At 41.5% G+C, this 27,471-nt stretch overlaps 1 protein-coding gene across 3 annotated transcripts; it reads right to left on the reverse strand.

Moving 5' to 3' along the window:
- Positions 1-20: 20 nt before the first annotated feature.
- LOC311050901 (arf-GAP domain and FG repeat-containing protein 1-like) lies at positions 21-27,236 on the reverse strand. Of its 3 annotated transcripts, XM_084065122.1 has the most exons (13): positions 26,877-27,236; positions 18,698-18,791; positions 15,407-15,522; positions 13,487-13,652; positions 12,570-12,732; positions 11,275-11,391; positions 8,020-8,241; positions 6,131-6,311; positions 5,957-6,036; positions 5,138-5,233; positions 2,586-2,738; positions 1,715-1,809; positions 21-908 (listed from the first exon to the last, which is right to left on the reverse strand). In XM_084065122.1, exons 1-13 carry the CDS (start codon positions 27,041-27,043, stop codon positions 849-851), a joined length of 1,710 nt encoding a protein of 569 aa, XP_083921248.1. In that variant the 5' UTR covers positions 27,044-27,236; the 3' UTR covers positions 21-848. The 3 variants fall into 3 exon arrangements, with proteins under 3 accessions (XP_083921248.1, XP_083921249.1, XP_083921250.1); XM_084065123.1 differs by lacking the exon at positions 8,020-8,241; XM_084065124.1 differs by lacking the exons at positions 8,020-8,241; positions 11,275-11,391.
- Positions 27,237-27,471: the final 235 nt, after the last annotated feature.

Raw genomic sequence — 27,471 nt, forward strand, 5'->3', positions numbered from 1 at the left:
ATAAATAAACAGTTTGGTCATTTCTTTTTAATTAAAATTATTTTAATATATATATTTACACATTAACTTAAAATTCTGTAACACCCAAAGTAATTGGTCTTCAGTCATTCTTGTTTACCAGTTCCTGAAACAATCTTCAGCACCAAGATGACCGTATCCTTAAAAGTCATTTGGGAATGTGGGCCCTGTGCAGCATGAGAACAGGAGAGAAAGGAGACCCCTGCCCTTCTCTGAACACTCACCCTTTCTTACTTATCTTTTTCTCTCACACACACAAACAAAATACATGATTTCCTCTTCATTACAAACACCTCACAAATAAACCATACAGCATAAACAAACGGCTTTCAGTTCTTGTAAATACAATAACCTCACAATAGCCCTCAGCTTTTCCAAGTAACAGTTCTGTCTTATGAAACCTTGTATGTGTGTGTTAAAGATACAAATACTGATATGCACAAAGATCTAATTTCATCTAAGAAATATGTACAGAGCTGCAGCATAACAAATGGGATATTTGCAATAACTTAGTTATCAGCCAGTTTGAATATACATTGTGGCTCAGTGGATGCCAGACCAGTTCACAGGTTAAATAGGAGAGGACACCAACCTCTCCATCTGCACGCACCATCCCCTTTCCTCTGTTTTGTTGCCATGGATGCTGTCAATGACACCGTCACTTTCTTAGTGTCACTGACATTTGTTTTCAAAATGCAATAGAAAATACATGACTTTACAAACATTGTGTTGTTTTTTTAAAGCTACTTGTGAAACAAAACAGTGCAAGAGGTGCAAGCGCACCGGTGGTCGACCCTATATAGGCCTATTGGTGCTGATTGGATGGAGCGCTATAAGAAGGGATTTGTCGAAGAGCCTCCCGCTGGATACTGTGCAGATGGAGCTCCGGCCTGGAAGAGAGAGAGAGAGACAGACAGACAGACAGACAGACAGACACACACGATTATGATACAAGCAAGGACAGTGTCAATATTGATACAATATCTTATTTTCGTGGGAAAGAAATATAATCCTAGCTTTAACCCGGCCACTGGGGTTTCCTCACCACCACTAATGAAATAGAACAATGATTGTTTTGCCAGTGCAACGAGTCAGTAGAAGAGAGGTATTGTATGGCCAAGTAGAGCTGCAATATTGACAAAGGATCAGGTTGCAATATTTTGCTGAATGTTGTAGTGATATTTGTGGACATAGTTACAGAGATATTTGTCCTACACAATATTGGTTGGGAAAACTTGGGAAATACAGTTCTGAATGAACTATATAATCCATTATCGTCCATTTCAAAATTATGGGAAACATTTCCTTATGCAATTAGAATTCACAGTCCAGGGAGAACATAGTTCAGAAGTTATCTGAAACACCTTAACAATTTAAACCTTATGTACCGGTGTCCCCCAGCGCTCTCTACACGGCCTGGCCCCGCTCCTTTTTTCTCTTTACTGAATATAGCAGATCTACTGTACAAGCTCACAACGTGAATTTCCACCCTAGAATAGGGTCGCTAGAGTTCATATTCATTTCTGTTAATATGCCAGATGTTATGAGTTTGGTTAGTGCAGCCTAGAGTATAGGGAATAGCTTTAGTAGGCAACAAAAAAGGGGAGACCCTTTTTCTAACAACAAATTAGAACGAATTATTATGGAAAATGACATCCCTTTTGTTAAACCAATAACAAACCGATTCTAAACTCACCAGGAAAGGATTGCTAGTGACGCCAGGTCCAGCCATTTGCTGCCCATAGGCAGCTACCATAGGCTTGGTCTGACCATAGACTGAAAATCCTCCACCTAAAAAGGGATGATGATAAATAGATTAGATTTAGTAGAATATGTAGTAGAATACTTGCTGTCAAATCGCATAATAATATCTTATTTTACCGTTGTGAAAATATCAACTGACCAGTGACCACTGACCACATAAAAATAATAATGAGTGATTCCGAATTGCAATTACTAATGTTTCAAGATTCCATAATTTATTCCCAAAACAACTTTTTTTGTGGGGTGTGCTCAGAGATAACAATAAAACAAAGTATAACCACACAATACATACAAGAAGTGTTCACACAGATAACATAACCGCACAACACATACAACTAGTGCCTACACTACAATACAGCAACCTTTCTATATGGTTCAGGCCGTGTCCTACAAATCATCATTAGCAAACTTAAGTCAGTTGACAGTGTCAGATTGTGAAATACAGTCATTGGTGTGTACTGTATAATGAATAGACCAGAGTTGAGAGGATACACCCCTGAGGGTGTGCTAAGGGTCAAGTACCTGTGCTAAGACTGAAAGACTGTCGATACTGATCCTGTATGGAACTGACTGGGATCTAGTGCTGCACTGGACAAATGTTTACATTTGTCTATGGTCACTGGACAAATGTTTACATTTGGACAGTTCTCCTCAGAAAGGGGATTCTAGGGTTCAAGTAGTTAATGTAAAAAAGAAATTGTAGCACACAAATATTTGGTGGACCCCCTGTAGTAACTCTAAGGACCCCCTAAGACCCCATGTCTACTGTTAATCCCTACAGATAATCCCGTCAATGCACACACCGTTGGGTTGCTGGGGATATGCCGGAGGCTGGGGGAAGGGAGCCTGGCCAGGGAAGGGTTGCTGGAAGGTTCCACTGAAGCTGGTGGGAAGGTTGTAGGCTGCAGCATTTCCAAATCCAGCTGGCATGCTCATGGAGCCTGTACCAAATGTGGCTGTAACATAGCAGGAAAGAAATGGCTTACCAGAGGGCATTGTCAAGCAATCACACAGACATTTTAGTATTTCATCGCACTAAAAGAACTATGGGAGTCTTCTGAAAGGTTAAGTCTATTACATATTGGGTTGAAACCTTGTAGACCTTGCGTTATGACCTTGTAGATTGAAACCTGGCCTTAGTTTTCAGGAAATGGCAAAAATAACCTGTGCTCCAATGGATCCAATACTTTTTTCATTGGTTCAATATTTATAAAACCCTCAGACATGACTTTCACTTTTCAAAAATATAACAAATAGCTCATTTACAAGCTCACAACGGGTCGCATTGCGACGCGTTGTGTGATTGTAGATATAATGTAGATATTCTAGCAACTTTGTGTGACACTGTAGTATGACGAAGTAGGGCTTTCATTTTCAAATATTGAGATACGAGGTGTGTGCCCGACGTCAACGATATACAGGTTTTCTGCGCCTATACATCATGGTATGAAGTTCTGAATCTGCGCACAGCCGCACAGACATTTGCATACAAGGTTACTGAACGCATGGTTTGGCATTACCACTTACCAGCATAAGAAAACAGAAAGCAGGACGACAAGAGTGAAATCAATCATTGTTAGAGGGCAGCATGTTAAACTGATTGGAGGGTGGGAGAATGAACTACTGGTCAGTTGGCTACTGACTTGCAGGGATCAGTAAGGGGTTAAGTCTAAGAGGCAAGAAGACAATGTGAAAATGAAACATAGTCACAAAACAGTGCTCCAGGAGAAGCAGGAGAAGATATCACCACAAGAGCCAGAACCAGAGATACAACGCACTCATGTACAAGACAGTGGGAGACACATTGCAAATGTATTTACACTGAGTAGTCTCTGATCTGATTGCATGTGTAATTTCCTATACTGTACAAATGTGGCTCCCTTGTGCAACATTCCTCCTTTCCTGCTTCTTCCTTGTGGAATTTGTATTAGTTAAGAGTAGCCTACAGTTAGAACACATGCAAGTAGCAGCGGAGGAGTTCTACTGTACAGTAGGTAAAATGAACACGTACAACACATTCGCAGACAAGACCCTTGCTGTAAGGTTGTGTTCTCAGGCATCAAGTCAGTTTCAACAATCGCGATGTAGCAATTGACCATATTCACACCACACGGCAGCCATTTTGTATACTCACTTCATAGTCAGGTATGGGACCCCTGACATGCAGTGAGTATGATCAACACCTCCTAGTATATGAAAGTAAAAGGAAAATGGCTGCCGTGTAAAGATGGTCAAAAAATGGTCAATAACTTATCTGCCTGAAAGGTTAAGGGGTGGCCGGAGAATAAAATATAACACAAATAAAGCCATTACTGTTACAAGGCACCCGAAAGCACAGGACTCACTCTTGGAATGTGCACCGAGGCATGATTTGCTTACCTGAATACATGGAAAATAAAACCATTGTTCCTACTATGAAGATGGTATGACTGCATGTGTCTACCCTCCATGTCTCGACTGTCAGTGGTGTAATGTAACTAAGTACATACGCAAGTACTGTACTTAAGTACAATTTTGAGGTATTTGTACTTCAATTGAGTATTTCCAATACTTTTACTCCACTACATCTCAGGGGCAAATATTGTACTTTTACTCCATTACAATTATTTGAAAACTTTAGTTACTAGTTACTTTGTAGATTTTGATTATTATTACAAAACATACAGTAACCACTTCAGCCCTATATACATTTCGGCCATTTGAAAATAGCCGATCTACAAGCTCTTGTGAGCTTGTAGATCGCCTATTTTCAAAGGATTTGTATACATTTGAAAACTTGAAATGGGACATTTTGCATAATGAGTACTTTTACTTCAAGTACATTTTGATGCCAATGCTTTTATATTTTTACTCAGGTGCATTTTGAATTCCAGACTTTTACTTGTAAGAGAGTATTTTTACATTGCAGTATTGGTACGTTTACTTAAGTAAAACATTTGAGTTCTTTTCCCACCACTGCTTACTGTTGAGAACACTCACTACATGTAGTACGTTGCAATTATATTCAGGAGGGACCTAAAAGCGCTGCCACAGACAGCCACAGGGGGGGGCACTGAGCAGAGGTGACCTACCAAAGTGAGCAGGAAGATAACCCTGCCCAAGAGGAGCCCCCATCACTCCTGTCCAGCATGGCGAGAGCAATCAGACAGACAACCCAGTCACCACATACTTTCTCACACACACACTTATTGTAGGAAACGGCCGTACAGATAGATACACTCACATCTCTTATCTTCTTATACTTTTCATTCAAGTCAGGTAAAACCTTTTGTCATTAATATCTATCTATAATTCTGTTATGCAAGTCTCGTATACACACATGGACACCAGCACACACACACACACACACACACACCTGCTGTGGCCAGGGCTGCCGCTCTCCCGTTACTCTGGAAAGGGTTGCATGGTGGTGCTGTAGCCGAACCTGCAGCTACAAATGGGTTAGTTGAACCTGTTGGTGAGAGTGGAGAAGTCAAACATGAGTGAGGAACTGATCAACTAACCTAAAACAGAGTTCCGGTACAATGTGCTTTATGTACAGGAACATAAAACATAATATAAGAACAGAAACAATGACTCTGCTCTAGGGCAGAGTTTCCCATAAATATTGCAGCGAAAAGGCAATCCTTTCCTTCCATTTCAAACACTGGGAACAAAAGGTTAATTTACTGCTGAGGGGTTTTTAGGACCAAAGCTGATTTCTCATCTTGAGAGGGGCCCAAATGACCACTGTGACACTAGAGTGGTCAAACATAAAGTTCTCCATTTTCTCCCAAACTAATTTGAAGTAGTGTCACCAGTCTTCTGCATGGATATTTCATTAAGAAAAGAGTGTTGGCCACCACAATCGTGTTTGCCTAATCCCTGCTCTGAGCCTGAATGCAGCCTAGAGTGTTCAGGTGGGGTCAGCTTGGTTGTTCCTTAAACATGCCTCATTAGCAGGGGTGACTGAGCTGCCTGGGGACCTCATGCTGTGGAGCAAAGTCAGTCATCTACTTAACATTTTAAGTTACATACACTGTATCAAACAAGGTTCAGAAAAGAAAAAACACCAGTATATATTTTGATAAATGACTTGGCCAGACCCTGCACTCCTTTAGAGCTACGTTTAGAGAAAGGTCTGAGAGACTGGGGTTGTCAATTCAGACTGGTAAAAAGCCTAAACCTTTCTCACCTCCAAAACCCTGGGGCATGCTGGGTAGAGTCTGCTGTGCCTGGCCAGATGATGGCCCAGTCCCGGAGACAAACACTCCCCTGCAACATGAGACAACATATAGACTTTATGAAGTTCAAATGTAATCTTATCATATCATGAGTTGAGTGAATCGTTACATCCCTAGTGTCTTACCCTTGTGAGGTACTGGTGTTGTTGTAAACGCTGGTTGGTGGCGTTGAGCCGAAGGCGGTATCGAGTGCAGCTAGAGCAGCGTAGCGGTCTCCCCTGGGCATTGCTACCGGCTGGCTCTGCGGAACACCCCCCACTCCTGCCGACCCTGGGGCTGAGCTCACCGTGCTAGGAATACCACTTCCTGGTAAACGAGCACACAAAAGCAAGGCTGGGTTCAAGCCACTGCCAATTCAGTCAGTCAGTTTGATGTGGATTGTGTGATTCTAACGTTCGTACATTTTTGCGAAGTTTCCCAAATTCAACCTACTTACTGAGAATGAAAATGCAGCCCTTATTAAATTAAATGCTGTTCTATTCACATTTTGAATTGAACAGATTGACAGGGAATTAAGCCAAGCCCTGTACGACATACCATTTCCCCCCCCAGGATTTTTTTGTAGCAATGAGTGGAAAGTTATGATGCCCAGGTGGCCTCTCTACCTCCTGAGCCACTGCCACCCCTTGGCAGGCTAAGTGGATTTGAGAGCTTAAGGGACAATTCTAGGAAAAATGCAAAATAGTAGAACAAAGTTTTTGGTTTTGGGTGCCTGCATGTTGGCTCAGCGGATTGGTGCACAGACCACGTGCTCACATGGCTCTCCCCTCTCTCCTCGTGGTTCCCTGTATCTCTGCATTGACCTACCTGGGATGGAGCATAGAATATCACTTATAAAAATAATTAAAAAAAAACTTTTGTCCATTTATGAGGCTGTTTTTAAGTTCATTAACTCTTTGACTGCCATATCAATGGTGTAATAGTGTGCCACTGCTGCCAGCAAAAACAGTGATTTTACTGTAACTTTGAAAAATCATGGAATATTCTTCATGTGAGAATACTCTCACAAAGAGCAGCCACACACTCCAATGCGATTTCAATGCTGTCAAAATGTTTGACCTGGAACGCATCTGTGTCATTTTTAGATTTGAGCTAAAAAGCATTATTTTACACTTTGGCTATTAAAAAATAGCAGATCTACAAGCTCATAGCACGGCTATGATCTTGTAGATCTTCCATTTTTGAATATATATTCAATCTTTGAATATATATATTTTTTATAGCAAACATTTTTAATTCAAATCTTAGCTTCTGGGGGTCCCTGGAACAGCATATTTTGAGACGTGGGTCCGCGGCCAAACACATATCATTTTGGGGTCCTTGACATGAACATGTTTGAGAACCACTGATATAGCAACATACGTTTTTTTTTTAAATGGGATTTAGAAGACATTTTGTAGAATCGGAACCTCAGGTCTTAATGGGTTAAATAAATACAATTACTTTTTGTCAGGGTGTTATATTAAATCTAAATTAAAAACAACACCATACTCTCATATGCTTTTATCAATATCTGACAGGCAGTTCCAAGCGTTTAGGCCCAATTATACTTAATTGTCAACCAACATTTCAACCAAACATGTGACCCAGCGACACCGTTGAACGACGAAGTAAAAATGTGCCTTTATTCATCATGGTCGCCTAAAGCTACCACCAGGGCTGAGGGAAGTTTTTAGTTGGCCTTGGCTCAAAACTGGACCATCTCAGAGCTGTAAAGGCAATAGGAAGAAAAAAACGACCTCAAAGATTTAGTTTTGGGCAGAGCTTAAAAACTGAATCTTCCATTTGGTTCGTTTCTAACAGAACCATTATTTCAATGTTTATATACTTGCGTTCCACCAACATAATGTTCCTAAACCGGTCCAACAATGTAGAAGGTAGCCTGCCAATGGGCTTGTGAGCCTGCCCTGCACAATCACTTTTATGGGGTAAATTCTCAAGATGGCAACCCCTCATTTCAAGGACATCTTTAATTCTGCGAAACAGAGTGGGTTAGGCAGGAGAGGAGGTTTACCTTGCTCCGTATTAGCAGAGCTAAAGACGTTTAGATCCAGGTTGGCCAGGGCTGCATATTTATCAGCAGTACTGGCGCTAGCGCTCTCTACAGCCTCCCTGGCTGCTCCTGTGGAGTTACTCTGGGATGCGGAACTGAAGGATCCAAAATCAGCACTACAGGATTTGGGGAAGTTGTCAAAATTAGCAAAAGTGGAATTAGCTAGTCCCCCCGAGGAGCTACCTGTGTGTGAGAAGGAGAGATATTGCAGAGTCACAAGAGGGGCCCTTGGTGGCTGGTTTTATGAAACAGCATCAGCATTAACACTCCCTTAATCCATTAAGACCGGGAACGCATCTATGTAATTTTAAGATTTTTTTTTAAATCGTGACATTTTGTGCAAATCTTTGAATATATATATTTTTAAAGCGGATATTTTTTAACTCTGTTACAACTTCTGGGGGTCCCTGGAACAAAATATTTCAGATCCTCAAGCTCATAGCGCGGCACTCTGTGCCGCGCTATGAGCTTGTATATCTGCTATTTTTGAATAGCCAAAGAAATCTAAAAATGACACAAAGATCACAGATGCGTTCCCGGTCTTAATGGATTAATGGGAGGAGGGAGAGAGAAAACTGAAAGGAGGGGAAGGGATTGCAGGGGTCTAGGTCTGGAACACTGAATAATTACAGTGTCCATAATGTGCACCAGTAAAGCAAGAGTGTCTCCTCAGCACGTGCAGTGCTGAGGTGAACCTACGTCAGCGAATCAAAGTTTGATTCGAATCAATACACATTCTCAACACAGGTCCTAACGACAGACCCTAACTCTCACAGAGGGAAAGGAAAAGAAGTGTCCTAGTTTTGTGAACCATTCCTTGGAATTAATTCAGTTATGGCAAGGCCATCGCATTAGGCTGAGGATTACTAGATTTAGTAGACTTTTGAGTTTAGATTCAAACGTGGACCAAACAGATGGGGCTGCGGTCTTGAACAAAGCGGTTATTGTAGCTTCATGTACATTGTTAGAGATGTTCCAAGGCATTCTTTTTTTTTTTTTCTAAATTTTTATCCCACGATTTTGTAACCCCATTTCTTTTTTTTTTTACACCCAGTGCCAATTGTCTATGTAATCCTGGGCACTACCTTCCCTCTGCCAACCTAGGGAGGCCAGGGCCGAGCTCATGCCTCCTTCAATGCATGAGAGCCAACTGACCAACTGGCCCCATTCTTGTTTGATTGAAAATACATGTTTACAGTACTGGTCACATGAACTGTGAATTGCTTCATGTGATCATGATTTTGCTTCTCATTACCTTTTTATTGTCTCCAACCATTATAATAGTTCTTAATAGTGATAATAATAAACTTAATTTTAACAATTGAGGGTGCTCCTTTGAGGGTCAGACGTACACACTCCCACAATGACATATGTACTGTAGACACATAATTATTTCCAGAGAGAGGGAGAGAGAAGGGGAGCTAGAAAGGGGTCTGGGTGATTGGTACACAGTCAAAGGAGAGGGCGGGAGCTGTTAGAAAGGGGTCTGGGTGATTGGTACACAGTCAGAGGAGAGGGCGGGAGCTGTTAAAGAGAGCACAGTGATTGAAAGACTTACTGTGAGCAGCCAGGAGAGACAGAGCAGTGGCAAACTCACCAACACTGCGGCTGGATGAGAGGACAGTGAACACTGGCAACCAAAGGTGAGGGGGGAGGGAGCATTGGGAAATGAGAAGTGCAGGGTGAAAAGAAAAGAAAAACATCAACAAAGACAAAAGGAGAAAATAAAATAATGTTAACCCATTAAGACCAGGAACACATCTGTGTAACTACTTTAACCATTATTTTATACTTTGGCTATTTAGAAATAGCAGATATACAAGCTCATAGCGCTGCACCGAGTGCAGCTCATAGCTTGTAGATCGGCTGTTTCTGAAAAATCTTGAAAATGTATGCAAATCTTTGAAAATATATATTTGTTTTTTTAAGGCAAGATTTAACTCATATTTGGGTCTGGGTGGTTCCTGGAACTAAATACTTTGAGATGGGGGTCCGTGGCCAAATACATATTTTGGGGGTCCTTGACATGAAAAAGATTGAGAACCACTGATACTATAGCAACATACGTTCTTTTTCAGAAAAACGTTTTAGAATTTAGAAGAGTTAGAAGACATTTGTGGAATCCCCAGAAGCACAGATTTGAGTTACAAAAGTTCACTTTAATTTTTGTAATATATATTCAAAGATTTGCACACATTTTCAAGAAGCTTGTAGATCTGCCATTTTTGAATAGAAATCTAAAATGACAGAGATTCCCGGTCTTACTGGGTTAATCAAACACAGACCCTCAAAGCAAAAGATGTGAAAGATACGAGGCAAACAGAGTGAATAGAGACAGAGTTGATGCCAGGCAGGCAGGCCAGCAGGCTGGTCAGGCCCCAGCATAGACAGATTATTTTATGGAGCACGGAAGAGAGAGTGGAGGTTTATCCTTAAGCCAATAGACGTCCTCCAGAGGTCATGGTGCAGCTGCACACACTACAGTTATCATGACTTCTAACGCCACCAGGGGGCAGTGTGGTATTGACAACATCCTCTGTTTATCATGGCTCAGGGATAGGCGGGGGCTAAACATCTGTCACAGTGTTTAATGAATGAGCAAAAGCCAGTCAGAGAGTGAGAGTGAGAGAGACTGCATGTTAAAGCCAGTCAGCCAGTCACAACAGACAGAGCAAAAGGCCATCGTGTATAAGCAGAAGTGTGCAGGATTAGTGTAACGGAGAAGTTCATTGTGATACCATGTAGGACTGGAAGAGCAGAAATGAGGACAATGAGAACAGATGAGACCATTTGAACACAGGCAGTGACAATGAGTAGGTCAGACACATGTTTGAGTAGAAATAACATGACAGACCAAAATGGACAATGAGTTGACAATACACATGGCTAATGCACTTTATGTGAACAAAAGTGTACATGTCATTGTGTGTGTGTGTGTGTGTGTGTGTGTGTGTGTGTGTGTGTGTGTGTGTGTGTGTGTGTGTGTGTGTGTGTGTGTGTGTGTGTGTGTGTGTGTGTGTGTGTGTGTGTGTGTGTGTGTGTGTGTGTGTGTGTGTGTGTGTGTGTGTGTGTGTGTGTGTGTGTGAGTGAGTGAGTGAGTGAGTGAGTGAGTGAGTGCGCACGCGTGCGTGTGCATCTGTTGCAGTATGATAATGTCCTCCTGTAATGTTGCGCTACATGTGACATTTTGTCTGGTGAATGGTGTTTTTGCGCTACCTGTGCCTGAGGGTTGCAATGGGGCTTGGGGAGCGGAGGAGGGGAAAGCACCCGACGACCCAGATGCGCTGCCGAACGCATCAAAGTTCGCAAAGTCTGCGTTAGAATTCTGAGATGCTGGAGGTCATGGCAGGACATGGACGAACACAAATTGACACAGAAGGACAACAAAACAAAAACAATGGGTGATGTTAACAAGGATGGCTTTACACAGAATGATGACTAGAGGCATGGACGATGATTACAGTACACACACAATGAATGAATGGTGCGCTAAATAGGAAAGCTAATGACAGAGTGGTGTCCACTGACAATGATGGACGCGGTAGCGGTAATGGCTGTGGGGAGTTTCTGAGGTTTACCTTCTCCCACCGGACACAGTCTGTCTGGACCGCTGGCTGAGCGCACAAGGATTCAAGGGTGTGTGTGTGTGTGTGTGTGTGTGTGCGCACACTATTGCAGACATCATTAGATGCTTGTGCATGTTTATACCTCCTGTGTGGATCTCTGCGGATGCCTCTTTGCTTACTGCATTAGGATGGGTCTTGATCGTTGAGGAGGAAATGAGAGGACATTATCCTCCACAACACTCAAACACCAACAGCTTTATGTTAAGCATTAGTAACCATGGAGAGTTGTAAGTCCACAGCTCTTCCGGCGGTGTCCTAACATGCATGGCCAGGTCTATCAACCACCGATATACATGGCTCACAGACTCATAAATTCCCACGTTCTTGCAGAACTGGTCAGATGAGGCTTGTGTACTTCAAAAACATCAGTATCTCTCAGCACATGATTGATACTATTATTTTGGAAGAAGAAAGAGGCCCCCACAATCAAACTCTGGCGCAACGAGATGACAGAATCCTTACATTTAGAAAGAATCAGATTTATACTCAAAGACAAACTGAAAGATTTTGAAAATATTTGGAAGCCTTTAGTCTCCTTTCTTAAAGGTTGATAGGCATGTAATCTGGGGCAGCACTTCTGGGGAGGGGGAAGGGAGGCGGGAGGGTCCCTTTGTTTTTTGTTTAAGTTTGAGTGTATTCTTTTCATGTTACTCGTCTATTTTGTGTATATGTCTGTTGGTTTTTGTTAAAAAAAAAGAAAAAAGGAAGCAATCCATATGTATGAACAGAAATGTATAATATTACCCTGTGCTTCACAATAAAAAAAGATTTGAAACATCTCTCAGCACATGGCTGTCAAACACACCAGGATGTACTTGTGAGTATGTGTGTGTCTGAATAAGGTAGTGAAACTGTCAAAAATCAAATCACTCAACCATTGCTTACGTGGGTGGCTGTTGAAATGTGCAAAGTTCGCGAAGTTGCCGCCATTGCCTGCGTTCTGGGTTGGCGGGGCAGCAAAGATGTCTCCACCCAGGTCGCTGAGGAGGTCAAACTTCTTTTCGTGGAACTGCTGTTGGTGGGCCTGGACACGACTCACCACCGGAGACTGACAGAGACAAGGAAAGTCTGAAATGAGTGAGAGTGTGTGTGTGTGTGTGTGTGTGTGTGTGTGTGTGTGTGTGTGTGTGTGTGTGTGTGTGTGTGTGTGTGTGTGTGTGTGTTTTACTATACTTGCGAGGACCAAGTATAGTAGAATTTGAAGAAATATACATTGTGAGGACTGTTTTCCTGGTCCTCACAAGACAAATGGTTGTTTTATAGTTAAAAAAAATAATTATTAGGGATACGTTTACAATTAGAAAAACATTCAGGTTAGGATTAGACATTTAGAGGTTAGGTTTAGGGATTGGAATTAGAGTTAAACATGATTTATATTAGTTGTGCGCCAGTGTCGTGCACCGGAAAACAGCCGATCTATAAGCTCACAACGCATCGCAGACGCGTTGTGGGCTTGTAGATCTGCTGTTTTTCGGCTTTAGGCTTACGGTTAAAAATGGCAACATAAATGTTAAATTGCGTGTGTGTGTGTGTGTGTGTGTGTGTGTGTGTGTGTGTGTGTGTGTGTGTGTGTGTGTGTGTGTGTGTGTGTGTGTGTGTGTGTGTGTGTGTGTGTGTGTGTGTGTGTGTGTGTGTGTGTGTGTGTGTGTGTGTGTGTCTATTTGCCCAAATTATGATCTGATGCATGAGTGAAACTCACATTTGGAAACAGTGTGCGGGCAAAAGACAAGTAAAAGTTGACATGCATTTGTAGCATACGTGGACTTTCAACTACGCATGTGTTTGAGTAGAGCGTATCTAACCTGATTAGGAGGAGTATTTTTGTTGAGGTGCAGGGAGGGGACCGACTCCCCCAGCAAGGATTTGAGTGGTCGGACCTCAGGGGTGCTGCTGGTACTGCTGTTGGAGGAGCCAGAGATGGAGGCGTGGACTGAAGCCACCACCTTGGCCTGTTCTGGAGGGACATACCTGAGAGGCAGATTACACAGCCAGTCAACCAATCATAGGTAGTACTTAGGGTTGTAATGATAGAAGCAGTTTTGGAAAGTAACTTACTCAAGTACAAAGTTGAGGCACAATGTTTTTTTGTTTTTTTTAATAGTCTAGGTACTTTTACTTTGTACTTTGTAACCAACTGTAAATATATTTTGATGCCAGTACTTTTGTACTTTAACTCAAGTACATTTTGGAATACAGGCCTTTTACTCATAACAGAGTATTTTGATATTGTGGTATTGCTACTTTTATGTAAATAAAAAAATCGGAGTACTTCTGGACTAAAGTATTCATATTGAACCTTTAAGTATGATGGCCACTGTTAGCTACATTTGCTAGCTTCATTCTATAAGGTGGGGCAAATTAATCATAGCTTAAATGGTGTGAAATATCATGTTTAATATTCTCAGTGCCGATCAACATGGCAGTCCACAGTGAGAAAAAAAACACTCTCTCCTCACTTTTAACATTCAATACTCAAGTGAGGCTCACCTGGCTACTATCTTACTTGCCTACAAGCTAGCGAGATAGTAGCTTATCGGATACAGCATAGCAGTAGTGCTGCTGCTGGTAGTGACTATAAGATCCTCTAATTCTGCCTCATGAGAATAGGTGACACTGTCTCATGAGTCATGACAATAGGTGACACCAGGGCACCGGATTGGCCCAGGAGGTGTGGCACACGAAGTGGAATACGAGAGAACTGGTCCCTTTTGCGAAGGGGGTCTACTCTGGCCTGAGGGTGAACTGAGCGCTTTTGCAAAGCATTACATTAAATTATTTAATGAACACATGCTACCACAGAAAATTAAGATAACAATAAATGCATATGTGATTATTAATCACTGTGAAGGGGGTTTTGTTTTCATGAAATAGAGCTTGCTATATCTAAGAAAAAGACTAGACTGAAAAGTGGGGGGACAAAAAAAAGATCTATGCATCTCCGTTCCAGTGCCAGTGGGTGACACCACTACAACTGTGAACATTTTGACTCATTTGTGCCGGCAGTGTCAAGTGTGTCATTTGGTGGATAAAAACACAAAGCAACACACACGTGACAAATACAGTTTTTAGCCAGACTTTCCAATCTGATTCAGACAGAGAAAGAAAGAAATCACATATTTGGTATATTTGTAATTTTGTAGTCACCGATATGAGACCCTGTAGAGGAGAATGCAGGTTTTACTCTTCTGTTTCCGTTGCCGTTTCAGTCCCTGTCACTCTAATTTACTCTATTTACTCTATCCATTATTGACGCTGCAGTATGATCAAGTAGGGCATTCATTTACAAAAATTGGAGATAAGAGGTTTCTGCACAAGAGCAACGATATAATTACTCACATTAGTCGTCTCACTTAACGATCACAAAACACCCACAGCAAATCGACCTCATATCATGATAATTATGGTTTCATGGTTCAATCAATGGTACAGCACATTCATCTTAATAAACCCCCTTAGCAAGCGGATTACACATCTCATACAGTATGTGGATGAACACAAAAATGCATGTTTTTCAGGTCTGTGGCTGAAGCAGGCTTGTATGACCTACATTCTATGCATTTAAACAAGTGTCTGGTGCTCGCCTGCGGCCAACTGCCTGTGAGGCATTCCAAGACAGCGGGAGAATGATAAAAATAAAAATATCGAAGACAAAAATCATATGACTGCCGTGCCTGAGGACTATATATCCTCTCTATGCCATCAAATATTAAACATTTTCTCACCATCTCTTCTTCTCGTATTTCTCTTGAAGGAACTCTTTGACTTTCTGAGGTTCTCTGAAGTCTGGTATTGAGGAGGTTCTGTCATCATAAAGGCCTAGCCACAACGGTTTGCAAACCTAGAACAGATAAGTTGGAAGAATGGCTTTAAACGATGATTCAGTTATCATTTTGTAGCACCTCAGTGGCAGACAATATCACCAACATATATTACCAATTTCAGCTACCCTGAGATTCTAACCAAAGTAAAATATTACAGCCGGAAAGAGCCTCCCAGAAATGCTTACATAATTTTACTTAAAAGGTAGGGTAAGTGATATGTTTTGGTAATTTATTTATTTTTATTAAAAAGGTTAAAGTACTATATTCTGATAGTAATCATTGCTACAGGGCATTTGTTCGGTCACAGGGGTCTCTCCAGCTCTTTAGTTAACATAATATAGTACATTTTCAGGTAAGTGACAAATTTTAAGCCAATCAGGAGAGAGCACTGAAAATGCATTTTCAGTTTAATAAAGAGCTGGGAGACTCCTTTTACTGAACAAACACTCTATAGCAATGAGTACTATCAGAATATAGAACTATTTAACACGTATTTTAACCAAAGTAAATCACTTACCCAACCTTTAACTAACTTAAATGTCCCAAAGTCAAAATACGACGCATTCTAATACATTTGGATAGTAACATTAGTCATTCACAAGCAGATTTCTTATATTGTTCAACATTACTTACAGGTCTTGAACCGTGGCTCACTGGCCTGTAATACTGTCACTTTACAATGTGGCCGGTAATACATTTTTTTGATTACCGGTAATCAAAAAAAGATCATGTCCTGTCTGAAGCCACAGTTCTACACATAATCCAACAATTCCCATGAACAGTGTTGTGACATGTAATACAATCAATGGCTTGCTCCAGTGATGCATAAATGGTTTATGAACAATTACAGCCATCAAGGGAGACCCCCGGATATCTGCAATTTATGTGACTGTGACTTTTTGTTGAAACATTAATGTTACTTGGAAAATGTAAAAAGGCTAAGGATTACTCTATACCTTTTATAACGTCTACCCTCAAATGATAGTTCACAATCTCTGTGTCTTTCTGTCTTAAACTGTATGTTATCTTATTATTTTGTGTAAGGACACCTTTGATTCACAAAGATCTGCTGAGATCATCTATAATATAGTGTATTATAGTGTAAGACTGGAGTATGTTAGACTGACTTAAAAAAAAAACACTGCCTTCAGGATTTAAGCGTCTCCAGGTCTATCAAATCAAATTGCATTGTTTTTTAAATCCGTCATCCAATAAAAATCGTTATGCACACCCACCTTGCACACCAAGTTTGATGTGTATTATTCTATTAGAAACATTCCGCAAAAAAAAGAAGGAAAAAAACATTCATTAAGCAGCCAGGATGGTTGTTGCGTGGTCCACTTTGGGTCTACTGTGAGATCGCTAAAGAGCAAGGATAGTTTCATCTGCTGATCAAGGAGCTGCAGGATGATCCCAGTCCTTTCAAAGTTTATTTCATGGCCCAGCTGACAGTACACACGCACACACTTGAATAGTATCACCTCATCGGAAAAGTGCACGCTAGGCAATGAGCCTCTCCTGAATCCACAGGATTCATTCTTCAGCGTAGGTTACAGCCTCAAAACAATGCAATATATAGACAAGAGGATGCAGAAAAACGCAGAAAATCTAACCTGGTCCGAAGAACCGTATGAAGGACAACATTTCGGGAGCAGTGTGTAAACGTGATTGACACAATGTGAATTATTTTTAACTATATGCCATCTTTCACTGGATCATCCAACGTTTCTGTTGTGAAATAGAGCAATGCCAACTGGGAAGCAGAGGCTATTATAAGCTGTAGCAAAATGGAGGGGCAGGTAGACACACTGAAGGTTGATGATGTCTGAATCCTTCAAGGTTGCTATATTGATGCTGCTGCGGTTTTCAAGTTATTTTTTTCCCACCCCTCCTTTCGCAGAGAGCACCTGACACAAATACAAAAAAAACATCAAACCAATAGAAAGCAGCAGAGCCCTACTTAGGCTGTTTTTTTTTAGAATGCCCTTTCCCCAATTCAAAAACCAACTTGGCAGAATAAAGTGTTTGTGTGTGTTCAATAGTAAAGTAAATAAATAATAGCAGCAGCAGTGTATTTAGCATTAAGATAGTAAGCCGAGACAGACAGCAACACCATCTACTATGAAAGAGCACCACTGTCTACTCTTCAGCACGCTGGCCTATTCTCACAGCTGAGCTCACACACACTTGGCCTATAAATCCCATTTCACAGGATTAGGCAAATATCCAAGGAATGCTACCCAAACCCAAAAGCCAAGGAAGCTGTGAAGAAGAGCCAGCTGCATAAACGTAGTTTGAGTCTGGTCTAAGTGTAAAGTGGTCTGAAATTCTCTAGTTCGAGTAGTTTATTACCAGGTGGGCATATTAGCTGACATTTTACAAATATTATATATTGTTTTTGCATGCAGGCAATTCCAACTAATTGTAATCAAATTAGTTGATTTGGTCAAACCAGCTACAATACTTTCCGCCTATTGATCTAGTCAGCTACAAATGTCAACCTGTTTTGGTCCTTTAAGACCAAGCTCACTGCAGAAAACTTTAATTAGCTGTCTTGGACAGTTCTGTGAACTATAAAATATTAATATAATGGTTTCCATCTTTATTTTGCCATTTGTACTAAATTGTCCATTCAAATTGGTATCACCTCAATACCAATCACAACTCTTATTGTTTTGTACATTCTCACCTGGTAAAGAAACCGGGAGATAAGTCTATAGCAGTGGTTTTCAACCTTTTTCATGTCAAGGACCCCTAAATTTGATATATATTATTTGGCCGCAGATCCCCATCTGAAAATGTTTTGTGCCAGGGACCCTCAGAAGCAAAGATTTGAGTTAAAAATGTTCGCTTTAAAAAATATATATATATTCAAAGATATGCACACATTTTCAAGATTTTTCAAAAATTGCAGATCTACAAGCTCATAGCGCGGCACTCGGTGCCGCGCTATGAGCTTGTAGATCTGCTATTTTTGAATAGCCAATGCTAAGTGGTTAAAAGGATTGTGACGCTATGTTAACTAATTTCACTGGGGACCCCCTGGCCCACAAGTGCAGCATGACGGCATACCAGTACATAGACAGTTTCCAAGGCAAGCGTAGTCAAGCACGGGGTCACGCGTCCCAACATGCAGCAGCCAGAGTAACAGTCAGGAGAGGGCAGAGCCCGGCAGACGCTTGGCATGCCTACCTCATTGCCATGTTTCTGTAGGAACTCAATTTCCTGTTGCGTGAAGGTTGCCATGGAGATTGACTTCACTCTGTGGGGTGGGTTCAGCCCTCGCCTGGGACGGACGGGAAGTGAGAGAGATTGAGAAAGAGAGAGACGGACAAAAGGGAAAGAAAGAAATAGGCAGGGGTTAATTTAATTTGAACACATCTCTCACATCCAACGCTCATCATGTCTCTGGACAACGTCCAGATCCCACTTGTCAGGTCAGACCACTTAATTAGCAATGCGCTGACTTATTGCTGCTTGAATCTGGGGCGAAGGAGACAGCAGCACTGACGCCTCCGACTTGAGGAGACAAAAGAGACGAGAGAGAGAGCGAGAGAGACAAACCAGACAGAAGAACAAGGAGGGGGAAACCCTGTCTAAAGGGTAATATGTGCTTACTTACATACATGCGAGCCGGTGTCGTGCACCAAAAACAGCCGATCTACAAGCTCAAAGCATCGTGCTGCGATGCTGCTTTTTTTTGGTGCACAACACCAGCACGTAACCAAGTATAAATCAGGGGTAAGTAGCAATCCAATGAACCACATTTGTCAGTGCACCACAAGTACAAGAGGGCTCTCTGAATATAGAAACCCTTATAATAGAGCAACACCCATTAGCCCACAAAAGCCTTGCTGTTCTGACAAGGTTATTTCTCATGCCACATAGAACAAGGCCCCACTTAACTTAACTATGTCGATGAGCTGTGGAAGAATCACACGCAGCCTGGCATTTCCCTTCCTCTTCTCTTGTTTTGTAAAATGTCATGTTAAATATTCTGTTCCCTTCCCTGGCTTATATGCCTCGCCGTTCCAGTCACCCACCACCACACCCATACTAATGCTGCTACTTAAGCCTTCCTAAAAGACAGGGAAACCACTGAGCAGGTGTGTGAGAACCATTGGGAAGTTAAGTGAGCTAGGCTTCAATCTGTTTATGCCTGCGTGAGGTCCTGTGTGTGTGTGTGTGTGTGTGTGTGTGTGTGTGTGTGTGTGTGTGTGTGTGTGTGTGTGTGTGTGTGTGTGTGTGTGTGTGTGTGTGTGTGTGTGTGTGTGTGTGTGTGTGTGTGTGTGTGTGTGTGTGTGTGTGTGTGTGTGTGTGTGTGGTGAAAGTGATGGGAGAGTGGGGCGTCAGGTGGGCTGTTTCCTGCCTTCACTTCCCCTCTCTTCCTGTGCAGGCCTAGCCTGAACTCTCCAGGGGAGGTGTGGAAGGCCAGCAGAACATAGCAGGGGGAAAAAATACGAATTTGGATATAATAATAAAAATGTTGTCACCACTCCTCCTCTAGGGTACTTTTGTTACTATACCCCACATATGTGAAATGTGTCCTCTGCATTTACCCATCCTAACTATTAGGAGCAGTGGGTGCTATTAATACTGCGCCTGCATGGGGAGCAGTTAGGGGTTAAGTGTCTTTTACTTTCCAATTGTCTATACTTTTATTTCTACTCCACTACATCTCAGAGGCAAATATTGTACTTTTACTCCACTAGCACTACAATTATTTGAAAACTTTAGTTACTAATTACTTTGCAGATATAAATTATTACATTATAAAACATACATTAACCACTTTCGCCCTATCTTATACCGAGACTATTTGAAAATAGCCGATCTACAAGCTCACAACGTGTCGCATGTTTGTAGATCGGCTATTTTCAAACATTTTAGTACTTTTACTTTTGGTACTTTAAGTACATTTTCATACCAATACTTTTGTACTTTTACTTACTCAATTTTTACTTCCGTACTTTCACTTGTAACAGAGTACTTCTACATTGCAGTATTGATAATACTTTTCCCACCACTGTTGTGAAACACAGCAACACATTGCTCACAACTTCACTGTGTCTGATTCACCTGAACCTCTCCACTCATCTGTTCATTTTCTCGTTAAAAAAAAACACCTCCCTGCCTGGCTGTACACCATCCCAATTACAAACACCATCTCCTTGGTGACATAGGAAAAGCCTTGGTGGAGCACTGGAGCTGAAAGGCACTGTAAGACTAGACATGGCTGCTAAATTATTTATGCTTCTCATCAGTCAGCCTAGCATTCATCAATAGCTCTACCTAGATGCCTTTCTCTATTTGCACAGCATATTGACCAATGAGCTCCACTAGAGTACTCAGAGTTCCACTAAGAATACAATTCACTGACCATACTAAAAAGGTGATAGTTAAAACACCCTTGAAATAAGGAACCCATCTGTCCATTACCCCCCCACACACACATTTCTACTGTTTCACATTCATTTCACATTCATCTATTTCACAATAGAATGTAATAATAATAGGCATCAATCACATTTAATCAAGTGCTGCTATTGGGGCGACCCAATAGGCGAGTGGTTAGGGTGTGCAGGCATTAGACACTCGCTGTCTAATGCCTGACAGTGAGTCCCAGGTTCGATTCCCAGCTGGCCGGACCATTTGCTGCATGTCACTCTCTCTCTTCACTGCACCCATCTAATAAATGCTGGGGGGAAAAACTCTCCCCAAAAAAAACTTTTTAAGAAAGAACTCAAGTGCTGCTTTTAAAATTATTGTCAAACCCCAAGTCTAAAGCCCAGTCCACACCAATGATTTGCAATACAACAAGTTGCAACTAAGCGCACAGAATCCCGAAACTGTGGCGACCTGCAATAGGTCAATTCTGAACGCTGCTTGCAACTGGTTGCATGTTGCAACTGGTTGCGTTGCAAATTTTTGGTGTGTGGACTTGGTTGTGATGCATCATGACAGATAGTGGTTGTCAAGTACATTGTTAGCATTGGGCTCAAACTAGATGGAATGTGTCATTCTATAACGTAGAGTTAGTTTACATCTCTGTTGCACGTTTGTCCCTACTGGGCCTACCCATAGAAGCTGTAAAACATGAATGGCCAAAAAAACATCTTGTTAAAATATACGCTGGCCCCGAAGGCAAAATTATGTTCTCAAGTAACAAGAGTTACTACTTAACACCTGCACCTCTCATCATGACAATTACACAATTACACACTAAACAAAATGAAAGATGCAACTTGACTTGTAAGCCAGTGATTCCTCACAGTAGGAAACCATTATTATGTGACTTATGTGACATTTACTCTACATAATGTTGCAACAGCAACTTTGCTCAATGTGCCACACTGGCCAGACTTTCCTCACTGAGTTACTGCCTTCAAAATGACTCAGCTGCTCAGGAAATCCACCTACAATGACTAAAATCTTACCAGGCTATATTGCAAAAACAGTTATTTGAGATGGGTGGGACAAAAGAGTATTTAAGAGTTATTTTTTGTTTGTTTGTGGTTTGTAGATTTTACTATTTAGGTTCTTCCCCTCTCTCTTTATGCACTACTCAAATAAATAAGTAACAGAATATAAACAAGAGATTGTGTGTGTGTGTGTGTGTGTGTGTGTGTGTGTGTGTGTGTGTGTGTGTGTGTGTGTGTGTGTGTGTGTGTGTGTGTGTGTGTGTGTGTGTGTGTGTGTGTGTGTGTGTGTGTGTGTGTGTGTGTGTGTGTGTGTGTGTAGAGTACATAAGTACATGTTTTCCCTAGTACCCTGGGGCAAACAAATGATCAGTCCCCAGTCTCATGAGGACAAAACTAGGTCAGATACTGTGGGGGGGGGGGGGGGAGTTCCAGAGCCCTCTAGGTCTCTCAATATGATCTTCTCTGTATAAAAAGGTCAGAGACGTGAGGAATTGAGACACACCTTCAGTGTCTGTAGTTTATAAAGACATATGTGCATTCATGTAGTACACCTGTGTGAGTGTGTCTATCCTCAAACCTGAGCCACAGCCACTGCCTTAGCTTGTCACCCTTCACATAGGGATCTCTAACAGACAAAGTGGTGATTTTGAAGAGTCCTGGAACAACAATTAATGGTGTTTTGATCTATAAGCTCACAACACAATCGCGTTTGAAAACTTTTGACATTTTTCACCTATAATGAAGGACATGCCCAAAATAGGGAGGGCAGGTAGAAAGTGGTTAAAATTGGGACATCGCCTGCATACTTGCTGATGTCGCCAAAAAAGTTAAATAAAGGCTCTAGAGCACAGATTCACATAATAATTAGGGATGCACAATATTGGGATTTGGCTGATATTAAATTAACGATTATTGCATGGTTCCCTTACACCTGTTGTACAATTACTGTGATTCTGGGTGCAGATGCAGACTTCTAATAAACAGTGCATTCTTATTACCTGATATATTTGGCCATACTAGTTCAAACAATGTGAATATTTGTATTTAACATGTTTCCAATTGTTGAAAGCTTCTCCAGAAAACCCTGATTGAATCATCACATCACAAACAGCTTTTTCAGCTTCACATTCAAAACATTATTATGCAATAAAATGTTTGCTAAAACAGACATATTATTGTGATATCGGTTCGATACCCATATTACATTTTTAAGGCTGATGTTGCCGATACCGATATTATGACCGATGAATCGTGCAACCTTAAAAATAATTATGAACCCCATAACTTTTACGTAGCTCTGCATCTCAGAGAGGCTCATCAGGGAGACCATTGTACCATCCTTTGCGGCAGCTTCAGGGTGAGAAACTGGCAGCATTGAATCTCATAAGACAAAACTAGTTTACATGTGTAAAAGAGCCAGTGAAATTATTTTTTGTACAAGCTCCCAACAACGTTTTGCAGAAAATAGTCATAAGAGATAAGAATAGATAAATCTATGCAAATGCAATCTATGCGGCATCCACCTCTTTTGCTACTGCTTAGCATACCAAAACAAATCCAGACTTAGGGTCATCTTTGTGAAATCAAAAGTCAGGAATGGTAAAGTGAAACTTCAAAATTCAAATTAGTCAACACAATATTGATCAATGCAATAATTTATTTAACATCTTCCCACTTGAACCATGTCAAAGCCCCGCTAATTTGAGGACAAATCGGCTGAGTATGTCACTTCCTGACACAAGAAACATTCCAGCAAAAGACATTGTGGTAAATGTACCTCCTGGGGAAGCCTCCACCTTCATCTGGAATGTGTTTACATAGTACATTCCAACTCCACCCACTACAACACAACTAGAAGGGGGCTTGGTGCACGGGAAGGTATTAGCGCCCCCCTATTAACCCCCTACACAAGTAGGGAATATTACTATTCAGAGAGCAGGCAAACAAAACAACACTGGTCCGACAGAACAAATGATTGTGGTTTATGCTCGGCTGACAAGACAGCCATAAATGAGATAATAAAGTAAATGAGATCATGGAAATAAGGCGAGTTGCATCACCTGATAGCACTATAACTAACTTTGAAATAGTGCAAGGCTACATGTTTAATCAATGGCATTTGCCGCTGAGATGTACTGAAGTATGTACAGTATGATAACTAAGAAACGGTATGGCCACCAAATGGACCATGGTTAAGAGAGACAGACACCAGGGGCTTCCTTCTGGCTCACTGGCCATTACAATGCATGGCTTACAAGCCTGTAATATTGTGTGGATTATGAGGACAGTGTTTATGTTGTCCATCAAGATATAAACAAAAGGAACAAGGTTCTCACTCTTGAAAATGTAAATAATCAAGACAATCAATGCATACAGTGAGATAGTGTAAATCTTTCTGGCCCCCCTGTGCGAGAAGAATGGAGCGAGAAACAGACAGCTACCTCTCTTCCCCTTCCTGTGGCACATGTAACATCACATGCTGCTGATGTAGCAGCATGTTGGAGCCCTGCCACTTCCTGACCTTACAATCACACAACACTTCCTGCATACATAAATCCTTTTTACAGACAATGTTTACTCTTCTGCCATTACTCGAATTCCCCATAAAGCAGGTCATTTCCCAATTACCTGAGGCAGAAGTTCAAATGAGGCTGAGCAGTTCAAATAAATGAGGCTACAGATAAAAAGGCTCCCGTCATAATCTGGTTTGAGGATGTGTTGTTATCGATGTGTCTCGATATTACCCTATGTTACCATGAAGGTAATAACTTGGGAGAGAACAAGGGTGAAATTCGCAGGAGCCCACATGATGGGGACCTTATAGAATATCTAAATTAACTCACATTACAAAGTATGGCAACATATTAGCATAAACCACTGAGAAATTCAGAGGACTCCCTGGAGAGGGACTGGAGAGGGATAGCCAGAGCCTATTACTAGGAAAGTGTGTATGTCATGACATCATTTTTCTTCGCACACCTTCTATACTAGCCTGCACATTTGGGGGGGGGAGACTGCCAAGATACAGTGTGCACAATTGGGGGGGGGGGTCACAAAATCTGTTGCCTAGGGCCTTAGGCTGTATCTGATGGGATAAAGACAGGACACCTCCAAACTAAAGCGGTGTGGATGAAGCATGGCCTAAATCGGAAAGGAAACTGTTTCACAACCTTCTAATAGAGTTACAAGGGCATTGGACAGAAATGAGAGAGTGACACATACTTCCCTGTTTCCACATTATCAGACAAACTATTATTCACAAACAGAGATTCGCTGGATGACCTCCAAATAGCAATTAATGGAATACATATGTGACAGAAAAGGACATTGCAATTAGGTTAACTTATTGAGTTAGCCTACCGGTACTTGCTAATAGCTTACTGTCGACTTGCTTTCCTCTGTAATTAAGTAGTACTGTCAGTTTCACGTGATTATGTTAAGCAAACAACGTTGTTTGTTGTAGACCCACAAATGGAAGGTAAAGAGTTGAGAAAAAGGGACAGAAGTTTGTGAGAATCTTTCAAACTATTCATCACACTTGCAAAAACAACACGTTGTCTCTGATACTGGATGTGTGTCATATGCGTCCACTTTAACCGTTTGAAAGAACTAGGAACCATGGTGTATCAGAAGTAGGCAGATATGATGTTGTAGTTGAACAAGTACTGTATTTGACTGCAGTAACATTTAATTTACACATCTGAAGCATACTCTCTTGCACTATTTGGCTTATAGTAAGAGTTTATACAGTCTGAAAGAAGGAACCTACTGTACTGTGCAGACAGCGGAATCGTCAAAATAAATTGAGGGCAAAGGTGTGAATTACCATTGGATGCTCACCTACTGGACTTAGATATCTAGAAACACATATGACTGCTGAATAGAGGAAAGCATTTCAGCACAATATTGGAGAAATAGAGTGCTTCACTAATCCCAAATCCAAAGCTGCAGATGCCTGGTTACACAACGGCACAACAAGGTTTTAAATCAGATAAATACTGCAGTAAGTCAAAATGGATTAATTTCTTTAAAATCATAATTTATTTTATTTAAACTGTGGAATTAGCGTGGACATCACGCTCTTATCTGTGCGGATAGCAATGTGGATCTGTGGACAAATATGGACTACTGATCAAATATTGGTGAATCATTTTGTCAAGATGATTTATATTATGCTGGATATGTGTGTGATGATGATGATGATGATGATGATAGTTATGGGGGCGTTGGGTAAGTTAGGAGAGCTTGGCATGAAACTTTATAACCAGTCAAGAACAATGTAGCAGTGGTTAACATACGTTTTGTAAAAGTATTGGAAATACTCAAGTAAAGTACAAATACCTAAAAATGGTACTTATAAGTACAGTACTTGAGTAAATGTACTTAAGTTACTGTTAGTTAACAATGTGGTAGTGCCTGCTACAAGATACACCAGCAACTAGTAGCTACTACAGCACATACCCGGCTTTATCTACCAGCCCAGAGGCTCTGACTAACTAGCAAGTGTCAGATACAAGTTCCCATGGCTAGCATTAGCAGGCTGTTAGTTTCCCTGAGTCTCTGGTATTTTAGGTTAAAACTAGGCCTTTTTTCCTCTTCTGTTTGTACCCCTTTAGTAATGTTTATATGTGCTCTATTTGTAATGTCGCTCGTTTTCTGTATGGGGGACTGCGGATGGAAGTTAGCATTCTTGCTAAATCCGGCGTAATTACATACGTGTGGTGTTCATTGTGCTGTCCCTCCCAAATACACGTATAAATATATAAAGACAAAGTCTAGAGACCACCGCCAGTCATCACTAAGTCTAACGTTAGTCACTGTGGCTGTAACATCGTAACAACAGCTAACATTAGCCTGACACAATGCAGTTGAATGGATAATGTATGCGTGTGTGCAGCCATGTCTAACTGACTGACTGCTATAAGGTCATTCAGTAACTATACACTCACAGGATGCCAGAGCAGGAGGTGCACACGAAGGAGCCCACTGTCATGTTGGCGTAGGTCGGGCCGCGCTGGTCGCAGTCAGAGCACTTTCTGTTGGGAGGTAAACTGGTCATTTCTCGGAGCATCTTCAGGTGCTTCTCCTCTTGCTTTCGTTTCGCACTCGCCGCCATGGTAACAGACAGACAGGGGGTCCGGGGACCGGGGGGATAAGCTGGAAGAACCAGGGGAAACTATAGGGGGATCAGATCAGCAGCGACGCTGAGAAGTGAACAGAAAAGAAAAGGTCCTGTTGATTTAACGGTTATAGCGACCGTTACAGAGGGAATGGGTGACAGGGCGGCCTCCTCCTCCTCCTCCTCGCGTTTCGGGTCTCTCCACGAACAAGGAGAGGCGCGGCGTACGACTCGAGCAGCAGCCAGTGTTGCCAGGTTTTGGCGAGAGAAACAAAGCAACCAGGTCTATGAAAACAAGCCCAAAAGAAGCGGCCACATTGAGTACAGTCATGAATGAAATGAACGGCTATTTGAAAATAGCAGATCTACAAGCTCACAACGAGCCTGTAGATCTGCTGTTTAAAATAAAAATCTTGCCGAAAATG

This window comes from Gymnoscopelus microlampas (assembly GCF_963454915.1).
Source record: "Gymnoscopelus microlampas genome assembly, chromosome: 8".
Taxonomy (NCBI): domain Eukaryota; kingdom Metazoa; phylum Chordata; class Actinopteri; order Myctophiformes; family Myctophidae; genus Gymnoscopelus; species Gymnoscopelus microlampas.

Bases quoted from the DNA above. Each gene is read 5' to 3' on its own strand.
- LOC311050901 (XM_084065122.1), bottom strand. From the start codon at position 27,043: ATGGCGGCGAGTGCGAAACGAAAGCAAGAGGAGAAGCACCTGAAGATG. The intron at 13,653-15,406 runs GTGAGAAAATGT...TCTGCCTCTCAG, and splicing joins AAATACGAGAAGAAGAGATG to GTATGTCCCTCCAGAACAGG. The intron at 8,242-11,274 runs GTAGCGCAAAAA...TCTCACACACAG, and splicing joins ATTGCAACCCTCAGGCACAG to GTAGCTCCTCGGGGGGACTA.